The 20,757-nt window shown below is 51.8% G+C and overlaps 2 protein-coding genes across 2 annotated transcripts in view; both read right to left on the bottom strand.

Annotated features, from left to right (window-relative positions):
- Positions 1-12,342, bottom strand: part of ALDH4A1 (aldehyde dehydrogenase 4 family member A1) — a 31,404-nt gene extending 19,062 nt beyond the window's left edge. The window contains exons 1-3 of the mRNA XM_082451670.1: positions 12,196-12,342; positions 2,367-2,460; positions 1,560-1,652 (exon numbers count right to left, since the gene is read on the bottom strand). Coding sequence (XP_082307796.1) covers positions 1,560-1,652; positions 2,367-2,460; positions 12,196-12,257 — 249 coding nt within the window. The 5' untranslated portion in view covers positions 12,258-12,342. The remainder of the gene's footprint in view (positions 1-1,559; positions 1,653-2,366; positions 2,461-12,195) is intronic.
- Positions 12,343-14,200: 1,858 nt separating this feature from the next.
- The window catches only part of IFFO2 (intermediate filament family orphan 2), a 51,486-nt gene continuing 44,929 nt past the window's right edge, over positions 14,201-20,757 (bottom strand). The window contains exons 8-9 of the mRNA XM_082451685.1: positions 19,885-20,015; positions 14,201-18,668 (exon numbers count right to left, since the gene is read on the bottom strand). Coding sequence (XP_082307811.1) covers positions 18,563-18,668; positions 19,885-20,015 — 237 coding nt within the window. The 3' untranslated portion in view covers positions 14,201-18,562. The remainder of the gene's footprint in view (positions 18,669-19,884; positions 20,016-20,757) is intronic.

The following is a 20,757-nucleotide window of genomic DNA, read 5'->3' as shown; positions in this document are numbered from 1 at the left end:
GTGGAGAGGGCTGGGCTGGGGACTGGAGCCGCTAGAGGGTCACCCCACATGGGGGCTCACAGGAAGGCCACTTGTGTGGCCACATCTTCCTTCTCTCAAGAGAAGCCAGACATTTGAATTTGTACATGAAATCGACCCATGTTTAGGTTTTGGAAACAAAGCTACCAGCTAGTGATTTGCAGCCTGAGCTCTGGATGGAAAACCCACCCCAGCAGTGGACATGGGGCCTGCAGGGCGACCTCTGGGCATCCTTGGCCCACACGACAGTGTGTGAGAAGCAGCCCCATGAAACATCCGTGCATGAGATGTGTGACTCTTGTGGGGACTTGTCACATCACTGTGTCCTTCTGACAGTTTCAGGAGAAATTCCTCTCTGGGCCCAGTATCAGAAATGGCTGTGCTTCTCCTACCACACAGTGGGGGATTTATTTCAGGAACACTCTGACTAGGGCAAGTGATGTGTTCTCCTCTCCGCTGCAGACCAGGAGGCCTAAAGGCAAGTCTGTGGCCATCTCCAGCAAACGCCTAGGGCCTCAGGATTTTGTGACCAGCAGGTCACAGCAAGAATATTATCTTGCTGCCATATGCTAATTAACACTCTGCTTTGAAATCCCCTTTAGAAATAGTCAGGGTGTGAATGAATTCATTTGAATCAAAATCAAGGGGATATGGTTCTGGGGAAACTGGATCCATCATCCCTGTTCCGTATCTAACTGTGCCACCCCAGGAGGGTCATTGATTGTCTCTGAGTTCTCCCCTGATCTGTAAAATGGGCAGTTAACCTCCTGCTCTTCCAGCCTCCAAGGGGGGTGGCAGGGGCTGAGGGAGGAGCTTATGCAGAGGGGACAGGGTCTCAACAGATGCCTCTGTGGATGGAGTCTGGGCTCCACCAGGAGGGCTTCTAGGAGGAGGTGACACCTGGCCACGCCCTGGGTGCTTACCTCTGCTGAGCTCATTGTCAGCTAGACCACTGGTTCCCAAATACAGACCAGAACTTTGGTGACTGTCTTTCTTTGGAAGGATTATCTTTTTTTTTTTTTTTTTTTTAAGTATAGTTGATTTACAATATTGTGTTAGTTTCAGGTGTACAGCAAAGTGATTCAGTTATACATATTTTTTTTCAAGTTATTTTCCATTACAGGCTATTACAAGATATCGAATATTGTTCCCTGTGTTAGACAGTGAATCCTTGCTGCTTATCTACTGTATATATAGTAGTATGTATCCGTTAACGGAAAGATTCTCCTTGATTCTGACATTCTATCCTTGCTTCCTACTCCCTAGGCTGGTGAGTGGGTCAACTTTTCCAAAGCGATGGCAAAGCTGGGGGCAGCTGCTGTTTTTAACTTCTTCTTGGCAGGCGTGATGTTGGCACCTTCTACGAGAGTCCCCTAAGACTGCCTTTGGAAGTTTTATACCGGTGCACAGAATTCAAAATCTTGCAGGGACTCTAAGTCCTTTTGGAGGCAGAGACCCCATGTTGCATGCTTATGTGCTGCCCGAGAGACAGACCCCAGATTCAGGGGAGAGGCTGAGCCCTGCCCGCCCACTGGACTTACCGACACCTGGTACTGCACGTCTGAAGTCCACACCTCCTCGTCCCCCACCACGCACGGGATGGCTTCCGTCCGGCCCTTCAGCTCCTTCAAGGCCTGGGGAGAGGACGAGAGGTCAGATGAGCACTTCCTTCCCCTTTACTTCCCGCCTAAAACCCCGATGCAGTCTGCCAACGCAGACACCCAGGAAGGAACAGAAATGAGGAGGGGGCCGGGCGGGGTCTGTGGTCAGAGCCGCTGTGCTTCCTCCCCAGGGGCAGGGGCAGACTCAGCTCCCACACTGTCCTGCAGGAACGTAAGGCCAGTGTTGCCAGGTCTTCCCATTAGAGATAAGATTTAAAAACCTGTGTCTGAAATTTATGTGAAATCTCACAATTTTAGAACACTGGCAATTAATGGGAGAATTCTTTTTCTTCTTTTTTGGCTGCACCTTGCGGCTTTGCGGCTTGCGGGATCGTAGTTCCCCGACCACGGACTGAACCTGCGCCCTCGGCAGTGAAGGCGCAGATTCCTAACCACTGGACTGCCAGGGAATTCCCGGGAGAATGTGTTTAAGCATAAAATATCTGTGGACTTATGACCCCTGACCTGGCACCCCAAAGAGACCCAGGTTGCCACCCTGCTGCTCCCAGGTCCCCCAACCCCCTCCAGATGCACAGCTCTCCCCAGATTCCCAGTTTCCTTCCGGGGCTGGGAGCAGAGGCAGGAAGGCGTGGGTGGCTGTCGGCACGGAGAGGTATCATGGGGGCTGCTGAAGGCCATCTCTTCCCCAGGCCCTACACCACTGGGTGCCCCCCACCCTCCCATTACCTTCTGCAGTGCATCTCGCTCAGGGCTTCCCTGCGTGAATGCCAAGATGGGCTCGTTGGCCACCTTCAGGGAGGAGACGTGCTTCCAACACAGCCTGGGGAGCGAGGGTGGGGAACAGAGGTGGACAGGTCAGCAGCGGCCACCACCAGCCCCAGCCCTTCTATCTCCGACAGGGGGTCCTAGGTTGGCCCAGCATCTTGAAATCCAGGGCAACTACAGAACTGGGAGACGGGAACCAGCCTTGGGATCCAAAACCCAAGTTCAAGTCCAGATCCTGCCACTTTGTGTCCTCGGGCATGTGACCTGCCTCCTCCGAGCCTATTTCTCCACCTATCAAGTGAGAATAATCATAGAAACTCACATGGTTGCCTGAAGTTTTTTTGCTTTCTTTTGTTTTGTTTTGTTTCCCGGCCGCACTGCACGTCACATGGGATCTTAGTTCTGCGACCAGGGGTCGAACCTGTGCCCCCTGCAATGGAAGCGCAGAGTCCTAACCACTGGACCACCAGAGAAGTCCCTGGTTGCCTGAAGTTTAAATTCATAGGTGCAAAACGCATGGCTTAGTGTTTTGCACACTGAGAAGGCTTATTCTCCCTTTATTGCCCCACAATGCAGGCTTTCTTCCAAACAGACCCGAGTTACTTCTTTCTCTAAGCAGGAGAGTCAGAGCATTCCAGAGCTCAGTCTCATCAGAATGTGAAACAGCTGAGACTCTCTTGGCACAAAGAGCGGAGCTCCGGGTGGGCAAGAAGGGCCAAGAGGTGGGCCGTGAACTTGGAGGAGTGCTCTGAGCTCGGTTTACAGACACAGGGAGAGCTGCTGTTGGGGTATGGGGTCCGATTCCTGGGTACTGCGCTCCAAGAACTCCTTGTTCTGCAGACCCCATTCAATCTTAACCTGTATGACCTCACTGATTAGTGCCCACCAGTGGCCTCCACCCCTAATGTGTCTGGGGGTCCCAAGGTGGGAGGACAGGTGGGTAAGAGTCAGTCATTCCACTCATGGACGTAGAGAACAGACTTGTGGTTGCCAAGGGGAAGGGGGTTGGGGGAGGGATGTAGTGGGGGGTTGGGATTCGCAGATGTGAGCTACCGTATGGATATACAGATAAACAACAGCAAGGTCCTACTGTAGAGCGCAGGGTACTATATTCAATATCCTGTGATAAACCACAATGGAAAAGAATATTTAAAAAAAGAATGTATATATATGTATAACTGAATCACTCTGCTGTACAGCAGAAATTAACACAACATTGTAAATCAACTATACCTCAATTAAAAAATTTTTTTGTTAATGAAGAATTATTGTTCACAAGTGATCCCAAATAAGCCACACAATATTCTATTGTCTTAATACTGGTGAAAATGGTATATAAACAAAATAACATATACTTAAATGAAAAGAGTTATAAATACAGCCTTAAAATTTTTCAAAAACAAAACAAAAAGAGTCAGTCATTCCAGAACTGGAGGAACCCCAGTGGTGGGACTTCCCCTCCAGGCCTCAGTTTCCCCATCTGTAAATGAGGAAAATAATGAGGACAAAGCCCACCTAGCGCACAGGGGGCACATCAGATTTGATAACGCCATCGTGGCATCCGAAGGGCCTCGCCAGTGGCACCGTGATAGAAATAAGGTAATTTTGATCCTAAAAGTAAAAAGACTAGGTCAAGATCAAGATCAAGAGAAACCTGGATGTGAATCCAGAAAAACCCAGATCTATCTCCCCCTGGTGTCAACACCCCACGGGCAGCACCCGTGGGTGGTCGAGTCAGATAACTGGTTGCCGAGGTAGGGAGGACACACACCTGGGGGACCATAGGACCTCCAGGGATGAAGGTGTTGGAAAGAACCTGTCATAGGATTTGGGTTATAGTAGGGTAATTTGGGGAGGGTTAAGGAAGCTGGGGCTGGCTCTGGATAAGGAAGCTCGGCAATTCTACGGTGGGGTGAAAGAGTAGCAGTTCCTCATTTGGCGAGCGGGGGGGACGCCTGGTACTTTGGGGGTGGCATGGTGACCTCTGTGCTTAGACAAAACTAAAAAGAGGGCCTGTTCTGTCCATTTCATCATGGCCTCTGGTGACCTTGTCTGAGGCTGGGTTTCTGCGAGGTTGCTTATGCCCAAGAGATCCAAACAGAACGGCTACGAGTACTGGGCACTTTTTTTTCTTTCTCACTGAGACCGGGTCTGGGGGCTCAAAGACCCAGCCGGGGAGGCCAGGAGGAAGGACACAAAAGCGGGGGCCGTGAGGGCGGGTCCTTCATTGATTCTACAAGGTTACTGGGCACCTGCTCCGTCTCTGGAGACACAGCGGTGACCAAGACAGCAAGGCCTGTGGTTGCATGCAGCTGACCTCCAGTGGGGGACGCAGGTAAGAAATGAACACAGCGGTGACAAAGGGGATAGGAAAATGAGGAACGGGAAGGGCAGGACTGCTTCAGCGGGGGTGGTCAGGGAGGGCCTCTCGGAGGAGATGACCTCTGCCAGAGACCTGAAGGAGGTCTGAGAAGAGCTGGGAAGAGCGTTCCAGACAGAGGGACAAGCAAGGGGAAAGGCCCAGAGCAGGAAGCCTGAGTCAGGAAGAGCAGAAAGGGGCCTGTGCAGTGGAAGGGGAGGGAACGGACGGGGGAGGGAGCAGGGCCGGTTGCCCAGGAGGGCAAAGTGAGCCCTGGGGCTTTCTCCTGCTCCTCCCTCCAGGTCCACCCCAGCCCTACCCACCACACCCAAGGAAGCCAGCAAGCCTCAGGCCCCACCCTTCCCCAAACAGAGGAAGAAATGTGAGGCTCCTTCGCCCTCTGTGCAGCTGTGTGACCTTCAGCTGGATTCCTCGGTATAACAGGGAGACACCTATCTCCTGGGGTTATTCTGGAGATCTGAAGAAATAATAACGCAAAGCTACACGTGTGCCCAAAAACTGAAAATCCACACGGCCCCCTTCCACCTACTGCGGTGGGGAAGAATGGAGAGGCCAGAAAATTTCAGTGGCCACAGGTCTCAACAGCCCGGCAGGAAAGGGGAGGGTGGCGTCTACTTCTCCACCCCCTACCATCTGGAAGTTTCCAGATGCCTCTCTCTCCGCCTCAGTAGCAGCACACCACCACAAAGCAGTGAATCACATATCACCTGGTCCTCTTCAAGCCAGGAGAGAGCCGCTGCGTGCTGGGCTGGGAGCCAGAAGCGGGGTGGCCCAAGCCCTCTCTTGACCCCATGTCCTGGCGGGTGTGAAAAGCAAAGGCTCTGGAAGCAGACAGAGCCCGGACGGACCCCCACACCTGCTTGAGACCTCAGCACATTATTACAAACTCCACAGGCCTCTGTTTCCTCACCTGAAGAATGGGTGACACCATGTTCCTCACAGGGTCATTGTAAGGATGACAAGCCTTGCCTCTCCTCACCCTTCCTGCTCTTAGGTTTTCCTAAGAAACTGTAAAGGTCTTCCAGAATGTTTACTCCACCAGGCCAGGCTTTCAAAGGCAAACTGGTTCCCAGACACCCCCGAGGATCAGGGGCTGGCCTGGGGGCTCAGCAAACACTGCTGGAATAGACTGTAGCCCAGTGTCCCACCAGGGCAGAAGTTCAAGAGGTAGCAGCTACCAGCCCTCCTCTCCCTGTTCCCTCCCAAGCAACGTCAGAAACAGAAATCCTACACGTCTCCCCCTACCTTCCCCAGGGCAGAGGTCCACTGTGACCTCAGGATCACATGCCCCTGTGGCTTTCTCTCTGCCTGGAAAGTCTCCAGGCCCTGGCCCCACTGTCCACCAGTCCGAACGTAGCTTAGGGAACAGAGACTAGTTCAAAGATCAGCCTGAGTCAACTAGAGCCAAAAAAAAATCCAAGGATGCCTGACAAACTTTCTTTTTTTTTTTTGGCTCATGTGCCCTTTGGGATAACATGAGCACCCTTCCACTGGCTCAGGGAAAGGCAGCGTGAACCACTCGCAGGACTTGGGGCCTCTACAAGGATCTGCGGGGCCCTTCTAGGCAGGACTGTATTCCCATTCATTCATTCAGTCAGTCAGTCAGCACATATCTATCCCACATGGCAAGGATGCAGAGATAGCTCAGATGAGGTCAAACGGCTCACCCAAACCGTGTGTTCATCACACCTGGCAGGTGCCTGGCTCTGGGACACAGAGGTGAATCCAACCCAACCTTCTTAGGGCAGCTCTCAGCCCTCCCACTTCAGGAAAGAAGCATAAGGCAGAGTCTGAAGTTGACTCAGTTTCCCTGAACAACCCGGGGTGCCCCTTCTGCGCACCTGGGGACTTCACGGCCTGGGCCTGAGACCCCAGCTGCCCCTCCCCACTCTCGGCAGGTACCAGGATCTGAGCTAAAAAGGCTGCAACACCAAAACATAGCCTGCAACGTGTGAAATTTACAGAGCCTGCAAGCTCTGAAATTTACAAAGGGGAAAACTGAGGGGGCTGCTGCCAGGGGCTGAGCTGCCAGGGGCTGAGCTCCCAGGCCGCCCCTCCGCCTCCACCCTGGTCCAAGGCACCATCAGCTTTTGCCTGGACAACTACAACAGTCGTTCTGGCTCCACTGACTCCAAGCTCCTCTCAAAACTGCTGGAATAAACTTAGTCCTGTGTCCCACCCAGGGCAGAAGTTTAAAAGGTAGCAGCTACCGGTTTTCATAGTCTTAACATAAAAATATGATCAACACAGAGAGACGGAGGGTAAGTGCTCGGCTCATAACTTACTGGCTTCCCATTTCTTCTACAATAAAGAATCAGAATCCTGGGACTTCCTGGCGGTCCCGTGGTTAGGACCCCGCACTTCCACTGCAGGGGGCACAGGTTCAATCCCTGGGTCGGGGAACTAAGATCCCGCATGCCACGTGGCGTGGCCAAAAAAAGAAAAGAATCAGAATCCTTACTGAGGCCTCCAGACTCATTTCCCATCACCCCCCACCCCCTCCCACCTCATCTGCTGCAATCCTGCCACCCTGGTCTCCCCACTCCACCTCACCCCCATCTCCCTCTGCAGGGGATACCAGCCTTGCCCTGCCTGGATGGGATCCCTATCAGATCATCTCACAGGTGACAACCCTCATCACAGAGCTCTGATTGTCTGTGCTCCCACACTGCCCAGACCACAGTAAGCATCTGAGAAATACCTTTAAAACAATAACACACAAGTGGACACCAGGCCCCCGGGACGGACAGGACTCCCAGGCCAATGTTCTTTTGCTGGATGCAGGTCCCCAGCGGCTGGGGTCAGGGCAGCCAAGGCCAAGGAGAGGACTAGAAAGGAAATTGCCTTTGCTTGTTCAGCAGCTTCCGGGCTTTTCGGCTGTTATCTGGGACCTGATAAGACCAATCCTCCTTATCACTGAGATAAGGGACCAGTGATGGAGGTGAGCTGAGAGAAAGTACAGAGCCCAGGGCAGGGTCAGAAGGGAGGGGCCTGAAGCCCAGTTCAAAGAACTTTTCTGAAGCTTTTACGGCATGCCTGGCATAGTGCTAAGTGATGACCTCATTGAATCCACCCTACAAATATATTACCCTGCAAACTCTTATTACCTCTATTGTACAGCGAGGAAGCTGAGGTTCAGAGATTAAGAGCTCATGGTCACAGCTGGTGGAGTGACGGTGCAGGATCTGAACCCAGGTTTCCTCACCTGGGAGACATGCTTTGGCAGAAACATGGGGAGCATCTCAGACACCTTTGGCCAGCTGAATGGGACAGGTTCATCCTCCTCACCGCCCAGCTGGCACCTCCTCTCTTCCCACCTGAGCAAAGAGGCCACCCTGAGGTGGGAAGTGAAGCTCAGGGCTTTCACTGCATAACAATGCCCGCTAGTTGGGGAGGGGATCAAAATAATGCTTGAAGCAACACTTATTAAGTTTTCTAGGTGCTGGCCACTCTTCAAAGTGGTTTTCGTGTATGAATTCGTTTACTCTCCAAGAAAATTCCACAAGGTAGCAACTATTATCTTTCTTTTCCACGTGGGAACAAGAGGCAGCACAGAGAGGTCAAGCAACCTGCCCAGGGCCACACAGCTGCTAAGAGGTAGAGCCAGGATCCACCCCAGGCTGTCCTGTGGGCCACTCCAACAGCAACTGTTCAGCACCTGCTGTGTGCCGAGCCAGGTGCTGGGCACCGGAAGCCAAGTTCCCCAGGGTCCGTGTGCTGGTGCCGACTGCTGCCTGAGTGGGGATTTTGACACCTTTAGAAGCAAGTATTATGATCATTGTAGGTTCTACTTATTCTTTTACTCAATTTATTCACAGAGCGCACACTGAGTCCCAGGCCCCCACCAAGCCACTTGTCACATCATCTCTAATCCTTGTGCTACATGCCTGTTAATAGGATTATTCCCGTTTTACAGATAGGGCACTGAAGGGCCAAAGGAGAGCTGCCTTGGCAAGGCCACAAAGTGCTGGGTGAGCATGGGTTCACCAGGGGAGGACATTCCAGGCAAGAGGCACTGCCCTGGCCACCGCTTGGAGGAGTGAAAGGGCAGAGTATGTCCAGGGAATGGTGGGAGGTACCAGGCCCCAGCCCAGCACAGCCTCTGCCCATCCCAGGGGCGGGCAGGCTGGGACAAGCACTGGGGGGTTTTGAAATTGGGAAAATTAGACAGGCTGGTGGGCTGAGAGGGGTCCAAAGTTACCAGGATTTCTGCAGGGGAATTCCAGCCCGCAAGCCCCCTGACACTGGGGGGTGGGGCTGAACTGGAGTCACCTCTGGACCCCGGCACCCAGCGAGGTCAGATACAAGAGTATGTAAGGGACAAAAATTAACATTGATTGTAAGCTTCCTATGAGCCTGGGTTAGTTCTTTTATTTATTAAATTTATATATAAATGTGTATTGTGGCTCTTTCCAAAGAGAATTTGCAGAGGACACCCATGACAAAGTTAATGAAACAGAGAAAAGGGCAGGCAGGTCAGGGCCAAAGGAGACAAAAGGCAATCAATTGGGAGGTCTGGTGTTTACAGCTTAAGGCCTTGGACAAGTTTTCCTTAACTTCCACAGGCCTCAGCTGTTTAATCCGTGAAGTGGGTATAGTAACACCCACAGCATAGGTTGCTGAGGAGCTAAGTAACATCATCCACATAAAAGGTAAATGGTAGCCCGTAGTGACCATCCCCGGGCCATCCGTAAAGGCCAGGTGTTTGTCGTGATTGTCTCCCAGACTGGTTGTGATAAATCTCTGTTGGCAAGGAAGGAATCACGTAATCGTTCTTTCATTCACCAAATGTTTGCTGAGGGCTTCCCAGGTGGCAGTCACAGTTCTAGGCCCTGGGGACATATAATATGGTAGAGAAGTCTCAAGTGAAAAAGCAAGCTACAAAAATGGATTTGCAGGGGAGCCCATTTTTATGTTGTTTTTCTAAAGCATATATATTCCTAGAATATTAAAAGGCTAGTAATCAAAGTGACAGCAGTGGTTCCCTCTGTGTGGTGAGCTGCCAGGCGATTTTTTGTAACCCTTTTTTGCTTTATCTGTACTTTGTACAATGGACACCTACTAATTAAATAAAAAGAAAATGCACAATCAAGAGTATGTTTAAAAATTGGTTGAGATTCCTGGCACTCCAGGCAGAAAGGGAAACACTACAGAACATCACCCATGCCAGTTCCCCAAGAGATGGTTTTTCTCAGCACTAGAGCTTCACGTACAGAACACTGAGAGATATCACTGAAAACGTCCTAAAGCTGTTTCTCCATAAATGCAGACATGGCATGCCACAGGAGTGTTCTAAATATCTGTCGACTAAATGAACAAGTGACCAAACACCAAAACTGTTTTCCTAGAACCATGGCTCTCAACTAGGAGTGATTTTGCCCCCCAGGTGACATTTGGCAACGTCTGGAGACATTATTTTGTTGTCACGACTGGGGGATGCTATGGCATCTGGTGGGCGGAGGCCAGGGATGTTGCTAAACATCCCGCAATGCATAGGACCATAGGACGGTGCCCCACAGTGAAGGGTTATCAGACTCAAATGTTAATACTGCCGAGGTTGGAAACCCGGTCTGGGGCAGCGGGCCAGCTGCTGTATCTGAAGAAGTAACCTGAACCGGCAGATCTGGTTGCAAAACGCTTTCTCTGATTGCAAAATGCTTTTTCTCCACTCAGGAGGCTTTGTAATTAAGAGCATGAGTCTTGGAGTCAGACTGACTGTGATTTTGGTCTCACATTTGTCTTAACAGGCAGATAAGTTTCCCATCTGTAAAATGGTAATAATGCAGGACTTATCTGCACAATCAGGCCTATGGTACTTGATTGCTTGATAACTATTGCTGTTATGAGCTTTTTTTTTTTTTTCAGAATAGGGATTTCTTTCTACCAGATATTAGAGGGTTTTTTTGTTTTTGTTTTTAATGTTTAAGGCTTTCTTCCTCATTACACTGAAAACTCTTGGAAGGCTCCCATCCACGTGTAAATCCCCTGGGTACCACCCCCCCCCCCCTGCAGTGTTTAGCAAAGCACGTGCACACGGTAGGTACTCAGCAAACAGGTGAATCTATGTGGCTTCCATCTAGGGTCTGAGAGGGATGGTCTCAGAGTGCAGGGAGAGGCCTGCAAATGGGACCACGCTGAGGGTGTAGTGAGCGTGGCCCCCGTCCTCAGTTTGGAAAAAGAGCCCTTCTTGTCCATGTCCTCTTCCTTATCCCACCCCGCCACAGAGAATACACAGCAGCGCTGGGACTTATCCGTGCCCAGGGCACCCCTGCACCATCCCTTAGGACATTGATTAACTCAGAAAGGGCATAGCTCAGCAGGCGAGACGTAACTGGTGAGTCCTAGAGGTCAGGCAAACACTGGGGGCAGGAGCTGCCCAGCTCGGAAAGGGAGGTGGACAGAAACACGGGTCCATAGGGGTGCAGCCTCTCCAGACTGTGAGCCCCTCTGGGGCAGGACCTGTGTGCTACCTACCTTCTCCACCAAGCCCAGAGGCAGAAAGGGGCTCTGAGAACATTTGTCGCTGAGTGGGCAAGGGTCCAGGAACCCAACTCCACAGTGCGGGGGTTTGCAAATCTGTGTTTGCAGGGCAGCTCCACTCTGAAACTGCACCTTGGTTTCTTCATCTGTAATTTGGAATAACAGCTACCCACAGGAGAAGTTTAAATAAGAGTGATAATGATGGTCATGATTAATAGCAACTGGGCACTGCCTATGCGCCAGGCACTGTTCAATGCACTTTACATGTAGCAACTTATTTATTAATCATCACAATGAGGCACATACCCCAAGTGCGTAGCACAGGTTTGGCACGTTCAACGCACTCCATAAGTATTATTATTCCACCTATCAGAAGAAAGGAGTCCTTTTTTCTGCCCAACACTTAACTTGAAAAAAGGGGAAGGAGAAAAGAGAGAAATAGAAATGCCGGTGGACAGAAGAGAGGGAAGACCCAGGTAGGGTCCTGAATGTGAGACCGAGGGTGGGGAGGTGAGAAGCGGGGTGTGCTAAAAAGAGGTGCCCTGGGAGGAAGGCACTGCACTCCGGCGGTGGGCAAATTTCGAAGATCCAGTATCAGGAGAAGGACGAGTGATTAAGCGGCTACTTTCTAAGCGTGGGAGCCAACAGGGCACCGAGGCACCCCACCCCGCTGCAGGATTCGGGAAGGGGGTCCCCCTAGCTGAAGGAAGACCTTTGGAAGACGGGGGGATAGCAATGGGAGGAAGGCCTGCGTGGGGGTCGGGCGGCATCAGAGGAAGTGACCCCCGGCGGAGGAGAGACCCTGGGAAACCCGGCGAGGGTATGGAAGGGAGGGAGTCCGGCTCGGGGGCGAGGGAGCGCCCAGTGACTCCCGGGACCCCGGGCCAGCAGGCGCCGCAAGGGGCCTCCCCAGGCCCGGTGCTCACTCACCCGACAGCCCTCCACGGGCGAGCCCGCAGGGCGCCGCGAAGTGCGACCCGCGGCAGCAGCATCTTGAGCTTTCGGCACTGCTGTTCGCAGGACCGTTCGCCCCCGGAGCGGCTCTACTGCGCTGCCCCGCCCTGAGCGCACCACCTCGGCTGGCGGGGGGAACATGTCACCCCAGCCGTCCTCCAAGCCAGGCTCAACCGAAACGCCTCTGTATTTACCTTCTGCTAATAAGACAATTCCCTTTTGAGGGCATGATAAAGGACGTTATGTGACATAGGGCAAAATTGCCCAAAAGAGAAGCCTTGAAATGTACACACTTCCCCCTCCTCTCCTTATGGTATGACCCAGTCGCCCTCCAAAGGGGGCCGAGGGCAAAAGGGAGTGAGCTCCATCGACCAATCAGAATGACACATGGAAGCTCCTGGACCAATCAGAGGGGCGGTCATGTAGCCGCCTTCTTAGGCCGGGATAGAGGAGCTGAAGCAGCCAATAAGAGAGCGGGAATGGGACACGTGTGAGGCGGCGCGGAAGGACAGTGGATCTGCCAGTCAGGTGCAGCTGGAGTCCCAGCGCTACCACTCTTGCTGTCCTTGGCCAGTGGCTGCCAGAATATTCGACCGTGCAGGGCCGCATAGCGGCCAGCCCCCTACCTCAACTCGGGGGCTGCAGCCCCTGGAATGAGCCTGCTGCCCCTGGCTCTAGCCTCCTGGTTGGGACTGATCCGCCCTCCTCCTCCCGGCCTGGCGCGGGGCCACCCAGCTTCCTGAGGCCTAGCGCTTAGATAAATCAGCCTGCTACTTTGCAAATTACGATCAATAAAAGATAAAACCGGAGCCAGTCTATGCTCAGGCTTTCCTTCAAAGCCTATGGACGCGGAACCAGTTGCTCCTGTGCTTTATTTTTGTGCCCCGCACCAAAATTTGAATTTTCAGGGAAGTTTTCTGCATGATGAACACGTGAACGTTATTTAAAACTCAGATTCTGAAGTCTTCCAGAGGATGGAATCTTAGGGACCCATTCGATTCCTAAAGTACTGTTATAGCTTTTCTAACGCTCTCTTCTAATATATCTGTTTATATTTCCTCCAGCAGCGTGTACCAAGAACTTGCTTAGGAGTCAGAGTTCAGTTGCTGATCATGGTTTCTCCCTATGACAAGGGCGAAATACGTAATTTTTCCTGGGCTTCAGTTTCCAAGTCTGTAAAGTGGGGGTAATAATACCCACCTTAGAACGCCCTCATTATTTCATGCTACTCCTTTCTCCAGGAGGGCACACTCTTTAAGGCACTTTGGAGAATTTAAACAGAGTAGGGAGTGGGAAAGGAAACTACAGTCGTCCCCCAGTCTTGGTGTGGCATTGGTTCCAGCAGCCCCTGCAGATACCAAATCCACGATGCTCAAGTCACTTACATAAGATGGCACAGTACAGTCAGCCTTCCCTATCCAAGGATGAGAAACTGGCAGATTCGGAGAGCCATTTGTACATTAAGCACAAGTCTTAGAGATGGTAAAAAGTTAATTGGAATTGGTAGTGGCTGTTTTTCTTCATCCTTGAAGAAAACCCTAGTCATGGGCCCAGTTCACACAGGTCAATGTCTCCCTGAATTCAGCCATTAACAGAAAGAAACTAGAATATTGGACAGTGTCAAATCCAGAGCCTAGGAGGTAGCCTTTCAAGGGCACTGTGAGGAGGTTTATGAAATGGGGTCGATGTGATTAACAGGACCTCAACTTCAAACCAGGCTATGCCAGTTATTCAGTCTGTGATCTCTCTGGCTCTCTTCCCCTTCTGTAAAATATGTATAATAATTCCTGCTTTAACTACTTCCAAAGATTTTATTGTGAGATGCAAATATAACAGGTGATGTGAAATTTCCCTATTTGATCACTAATCAGCTAATTGTTTTAGTGGTTATGTGGCCCACCGTCCTCTTGCCCCTCCCCATCACCTCTTTATCCTTAATTTTTTTTAATCCTTAATTTAAAAAAAAACAAGGCACCATCAATTCTAAGACATTTCACTTTATTTAAAAGAAGCCAATATACAGGATATAAAGGGCATGATATTTACAACAGTACAGTAAACAGGTTGGTTTCCGGTAGGATCAGTAGTCTTTCAATGAATATAAACCCCCCCTTCCCCTTGACACTAGACCCAGCTGGCAGACAAACAGCAACAGTGGGGTGGGATGGGACTTCAGGATAGAAAGTCTCCCTGGATGGGGCTAAAAATCAGGTAGATGCTAAAATGTCCACGAAGGGGTCTGTGGGTGGGGTTGCCTTTGCCTCATCTCTTTGAGGGCTTGGCAGAGGGAATGGTGAGGGATTTAGCCTGAGACTAACACGCAGCCCACCCTGAGCCTGGAAATCTTCCACTCATGGAAAATTCCCTTCCAGGGAGAATCTGCCTTTACCGACACCCACCTGGCTGCTTCCAGACTCCCCACTCTAGGAGAGTGCCCTTCTAGAACCAGAGCTTAGTGTCTCAAGGTGGAGGACCCAGGAAGCTCCCAGCACCCTAGTTCCTCATCCAGGTCCCTGGAAGAGCACAGCAAGGACTACATCCCAGGCCTTGGCCTGGGGTTGGCACAGCCAGGGCTGGGCTGTAGGCATCTCATGGCATTTGCACTCCTGCTCCAGCTGCCTGACAACCTTGGACCCACTGAGGCCCAGGCCCCAAGGAAGCTGTGGGCTCCATGAACCAACGGCCCATTGCCACCCACACCCTACTGCTTCTCAGCTCTCTCCAAACACAGCTGACTTGGCAATGGATCTTGGCAGACCAGAGTTTGAGCAACTAATCGGAGCCCACCCTCTGAAGCAGAGCTTGTCCCCTACCTAGTGCCCCCTTTCCCTCCCACCACCCACCTCCGTTCTGAATTCCCCACTGCCCACCCACTCCCACAAGTGCCCAGCCCTCTGGACTTCAAAGGACCAAGGAGCTGGGGGATCAAGGGACAAGGAAATGAGGTGAGGGGTGACCTACGCTCTGCTGAAGCCGCTCGTGGGTGTGGATGAGTAGGTGGTGAGGATGCGGAGACAGGTGAGGGGTACTGATTATATTAAATCCAGCAGCAACATGCATCTGTCCACAGAAAAATGCTGGGCTACCATAACTGCCTACCCTAGATTTAAAAAAAAACTTTCCTTTCATAAAAATAGATGAGAGTCTCTTGCTTTATAAATAGATTACATTTAGCTTAAGTTACACCTTACATGATCCCCTGCCCCACACCCTCTCCCCCATCCCAAGCCAAAGTGGTTTGATTCTCCAAAGGTCATCTGAGCTACATCCATAGAGCTAAGTCCATGATGGACAGGCCTGTCAGAGACCTCTAGACATACTGCCACAAGAAAACAAAATGTGTTTACTTGCCAATCATTTTTTTCCCTGTTCAGAGTCTCAGAGAAGTGTGTGTGTGTGTGTGTGTGTGTGTGTGTGTGTGTGTGTTCCACAAACAGGGAGCCCAAAGGAAGCTATTCTCCCTGTCCCTCCCCAATCCTCTCTTTTTATAAAACCCCCCAAAATAGGAGAGTGAGAGAGGGCAGCACAGGAGAGCCCATCTGAGACCAATTCTAAAATACCAATGTCAATATGACACTGGGCTGAGAAATAGAAAACCAAAATTCAGTATTTACATCTTTACAAAGGATGGACCAGTTCATCCCAACTGGACCTGGTGCTGCCCCAGCGAGCGTTGGGGTCTTTCTCGGCAAGCTGTGGGCCCATGGCAAGGGTACAAGCGGGGCCCACTGGCAACTAACTCAAAAAAGAACTTGGTGCGGAGGGAGGCAGCCAGGCCAAAACCAGGACCGCACCCTGAAGGCAGGTCACTAACACTCTTGCTGTCCCCCATCCAACAGCCCCAAGTCCTTGCTCCCCAGCAAGAACAGCTATTGAAAACCAGCAAGACGGATCTTTCTGGCCAGCATCTGACTCTGGCTCCTGCCATTTCCATACTCCCCAGATAAATTCAGAGTACACTAGTCCCCAGAGACAAATATCCTATGTATCCAAGGGGGAAAGCAAAAATAATACCATTGGACAGCAATCACCATGGTAACCTTAGTCACCCCCAAATACTTACATTGTTGCCTAACTGTCTTAACTCTAAAGATAGGTCTGTCACCCTCCCACCACCTTGAGGAAAAACCTGGGGCAGGCCTCCACTCTGCCTACCTGTCCACGGCATTCAATGCCTCCCTCACCCTGGGCAGAGGAGGCCAGAGAGGCAGCCAGTTTCCCAGCCTCCCAGAAACGGAAAATCTTTTCAGCAGCTGAGGTCCAAGCCCAACTGGCTCTGATAACCTTTGGTTAAAATAAAACTAAAACTAAAACAACAATAACAATAACGACAATAATAATCTGATATGTTTGAACCCTGTAACCTTGAGAACAAGGGTCAGTGAGGAGGAGGAGAAGGGGTGATCTCTCCTCCGAAACCTCGTCCCTCCACGTACCCAACAAGGGACTATTTGGCTAATAAGAGATTCTGGGAATGGAAGACTTTCAGCCAGACTTTCACAGGGAAACAGCAGGAGGTTCCTCCACAACAACAACAACAAAAAAGGAAAAAACTCACAATAAAGGCCACCAAGTTCTGATAAATAAAATTACACACAATCACTAACAATCTCCTCTCCCTCCATATATATATATATATATTTATATAATATGAATATTATGTACAATGATTTTAAGACTGCAAAACAGGTGGGGGAAAACGGAAGAGAGAGGAGGTCCTTACAGATCACTGGTACCCTGGGAGGAAAGACAGGGGGCCTGATCTACACAAGGCCAGATTTCCCCCTCTGCCTGCAGACACAAGCAGTGAGTAGCAAGGAGCTCTGGGCCTTGGGCACATTTTGCTCCTCTGACCTCCAGGGGGAGCTCCTGGGCCAACCAAAACAAAAATCAGCAATCACACCCACAGTAGTGGGTCCAAAAAGAAATTTAAAAAACGAGCAAAGCTGGCTCTGCTGGCTCCAAGCTGAGATCTGGGGGTGGCCGCCACACAGTGCCCTTTGACTCAGGCCCTCTCAGGTCTGGGGAGATATGGCTCAGCTGAACTCCCCAACTGCTCAATCAGGGAATTATGGGAAAAGGTGAGCTTATGTCCATGAGCAGAACAAGGACGGTTCTTACTCGAGCTCCTACTCTCACCACCTCCTCTCTGCCAGCAGCCCCCGCTGGCTCCCTCCCCTCCCCTTCCCAATGCCTGCCAGTGGCTAAAGAGTGGGCCACTGCGGCACAGTGGAGAACCAAGATGGCGGCGGGCGGTACCGACCCAGCTCCGAGGTGGAGGGGGTAGATACCAGGCCTGGCCCCCTCCAGACTTTCTCACAGAGAAATTACAGATCTATAACCCCTTACTGTTGGCTGGGAAAAACATCAAGTCATCAGGGCAATAAAAGACCCGCTCCCCAACTCCAACCCACAGAGGTCCCAAGAAAGCAAGCAGTCAGGTGGCCGAGGGCCTTACGGGGCCCAGGCCTCGCTAACGACCTTGACCAAACTCCCTCCCAAGTCAGTGCTCACCCTCAGAGGTTGCGAGAGAGATCGCCCTAGCTTCTGCCTCCCTCCCAGCTCCAGGGGAAAACCAGGGATCTAGGAGAGGGCCTACCTTCCACAATGGTATAAGGCAAGCTGCTTTTTTTTTGTTTTGTTTTTTGCATAGTAGTTTAAACACAGTGAGGTTCCGCCTTCCCCCACAGTGCCTTGGCCCTCTGCTTTGCCACTCGATCCAGAAAGAAAAGAAAAATTTGTCTTCCCTCCCTCCTTCCATCTTTTCTCTCTTTCGGTAAGTGAAAAACCCTCAGGAATTCCCCCACCCAGGCCTGGAAAGCTCGCAAAGGCAAACAGCTCCTTCCTGGGGGGAGGTGGGCCATCCCAAGTCCAACTCCAGAAGAGGAGGGAGGGCAGAGCTTATGGCCAATCAGAGGAGCAGGTGGGAGGGTAGAAAACGGCATTGTACCACGCCAGGGCCCCCCCCCACCCCGCACCCTCACCTTAGAGTTCTGTATAAAAACACCTGCTAGGAATAATTCTTTGGAGCTCAAAGTGGCTCAGCTTAAGGGAAAAGGCACAGTTAACACTGCATCGTCCGGACAGAAGTCTGCATTTGTAATGTGGAGAACAATAGAAATTGACAGCACCATTCCTTGGGTGGGTGGATGGAGAAGGGGCACTGGTTGGTGGTGGGCGGAAGGAAGGAAGGAAGCAGCGGTCCGTTGGGGCCTCCAGAGAAGGGAGGGCATAGGAAGTCTGCGTGGCGAGGGCTGGAGCCCCACTTCCTGGCCCCGTGGGGAGAGGCGGGCAGAGGCCCCATCACCAAGACCACCAGGCACGGGCTGGGGGACATCAGTCATCAGCTGACCATGGGCTCCACATCCGCCTCCCGCTCAAACTCATCCTGGATCTCGTCTGTACTTCCTGAGTCGCTGCTGGCCATGGAGCTAGGGGACGGTGAATTCCTGGAAGGCACAAGAGAATGGGGGACATCAGAGGGCAGCCTGAGGACCTCTGAAGGGATTCAAAGAGCTGGAAAGACGGAGCAGCCATTCCTGGAAAACCTAGCCTCAGAGGGGGATCCTGCCCCGAGGCCCGCCCTTGCACCACGTGCCTTAGAATCTTCAAAGCCCAGGAGTTGAACGTGGCTATGGAGACCTATTGGGAGGCCCTGCACCCGCCTCTCTAATTGCTTGGTGCTGAGAGCTCCTTGGGAGCAGAAACCACGGGTCAAGCTCAGTTTTTACACTCCCATCACCTAACACACGTCTGGACAATTAACTCAGAGCCCAAAGGGAGGCCACACAGGACAGTGGTTAATAGCACTGGTTTTGAATTCTCACTTTATCACTGCTGAGCTGGGGGGCCTGGCGCAAGCTATTTTCCCTGCCTACGGGCCCACTCCTCCATCCAAACAATGGGAATAACAACAGTGGCTTCTGGGAATCAATGAGCTAAAGGTGACATGCTAATAAGCCCAGGGCCACACACACGCAACTTCCCCCTGCCTCTCCCTCTCTTACAGCCCAAACAACAGCCTGCAAGAATATCGTCATGATAAGAGAAACAATTATAATTAATATATCTGTGCTTCATGCCAAGCATTTTGTGTGTATTATCTCATTTTATTATTAGCATGCCTGTCTTCCCCGAAAGGCTGTCTGTTCCTTGAGGGCAGGGGCTCTGTCTTGGTTCTGGTGTCCCCCAGCAAATAAAAGAGGCCTGATGCATGTCAGTCTCCCGGGGACAGTCCCATATGGCCTTGGGTTGGAAGACGGGAAAGGAAGGAAAATGGCTTCCTAAGGACACAGGTGAGCCCCGGCCACCTCCTCCACCCACCAGCTCAGCAGGAAGTGGGGCGTGGGCTCCAGGAGGGCCGGGGCTGCAAATGTTCTGCTCATCACTATATCCCCATGGCTTTGCACAGAGCAAACCTTCAACAGTAGCTGTTGAATCAATGGGGGCAGGGGTGTTGTGAGCGGTCACGTGAGATTAGATGTGTAAGGCATTAGCACACAGTAGGAGGCTAATAGTCATCGGATGCACAGACAGGTGGATGGACGGATGGACCAATGGCCTGGGCAGGTGAAACCACCAGGCTATAAGTTGCAGCCCCACAAATCCCGCCACCCACCCCAAGGATGCCACCACTGCATTGCCAGGGAGGACAAGGCCGGGTACCTGTCTGCAGAGCCTTTGATGAGCCGGCGGCAGGTCTCCATCTGCACGTCCAGGCCCCGCTTCATGCTGCACATCTCCATGTACTCATGCAAGTGTCGGTTCATGTCGCTCTTGGCCGTGGCCAGCTCCAGCTGAAAGGAACCAACATGGCATAAAGGGGAAGCCAAGGCATCCTCCCTCATGGCAGACCACTCAGCAACCTCCCGTCCTCAGTGGCGGTGGCAGCAACGGGGCCACCCCAGGACACCACGCCCTCAGGGCCCTCCCTCTGCTCTCTGCTCTCTACATACTGGTGCAGGGCCCCTAGAACCACTTCTGCTGGAAGGTGAATGGTTGCTTAGCAACCACTGGGGCAGCCCTAGCAACTCCACCCTGTCCGGCATCCCTGCAGTCCTTTATGTGGACTGGATTAGAAAAGTCCTGAAGTCTCTCGTGTTTCTGACCCTTCTCCTCTACCAAGTGATACATCCCCCAGGAAAGGAGCTGGCCTTCTCTTTCTCCAGCGTGACAGCAGCAGTGACTCTCACTGATAGATGTGGCCCAGCACACAGGCTCCAGAGCTGGAAGAACTAGGCTTACAGGCTGCTTCCTGGCTGGGGGGCCTTGGGTAAGTCACTTGGTCTCTTTTAACCTCATCTCCTCCTCTGTAAAATGGGGCACACAGTACCTACTGCATAGCGTGGAGGCACCCAGGTCCCTCTAGGTACGTACATAGGGTATGCGGATACCAGGGAGGGTGTATTTTTAAAGGGCTGAGTGCCCAGTGTCACTTGATGTCACTCAAGTGTCAGTTCTCATTATTTTGAGATCATCATCTCAGTCAATAACTTTAAAAAAAAACCTCTCTGGGGCAAACATGGATCACCAACCCCA

This window comes from Balaenoptera physalus (assembly GCF_965194825.1).
Source record: "Balaenoptera physalus genome assembly, chromosome: 1".
Classification (NCBI taxonomy): domain Eukaryota; kingdom Metazoa; phylum Chordata; class Mammalia; order Artiodactyla; family Balaenopteridae; genus Balaenoptera; species Balaenoptera physalus.
This window is presented reverse-complemented; position numbering and strand designations above follow the sequence as displayed.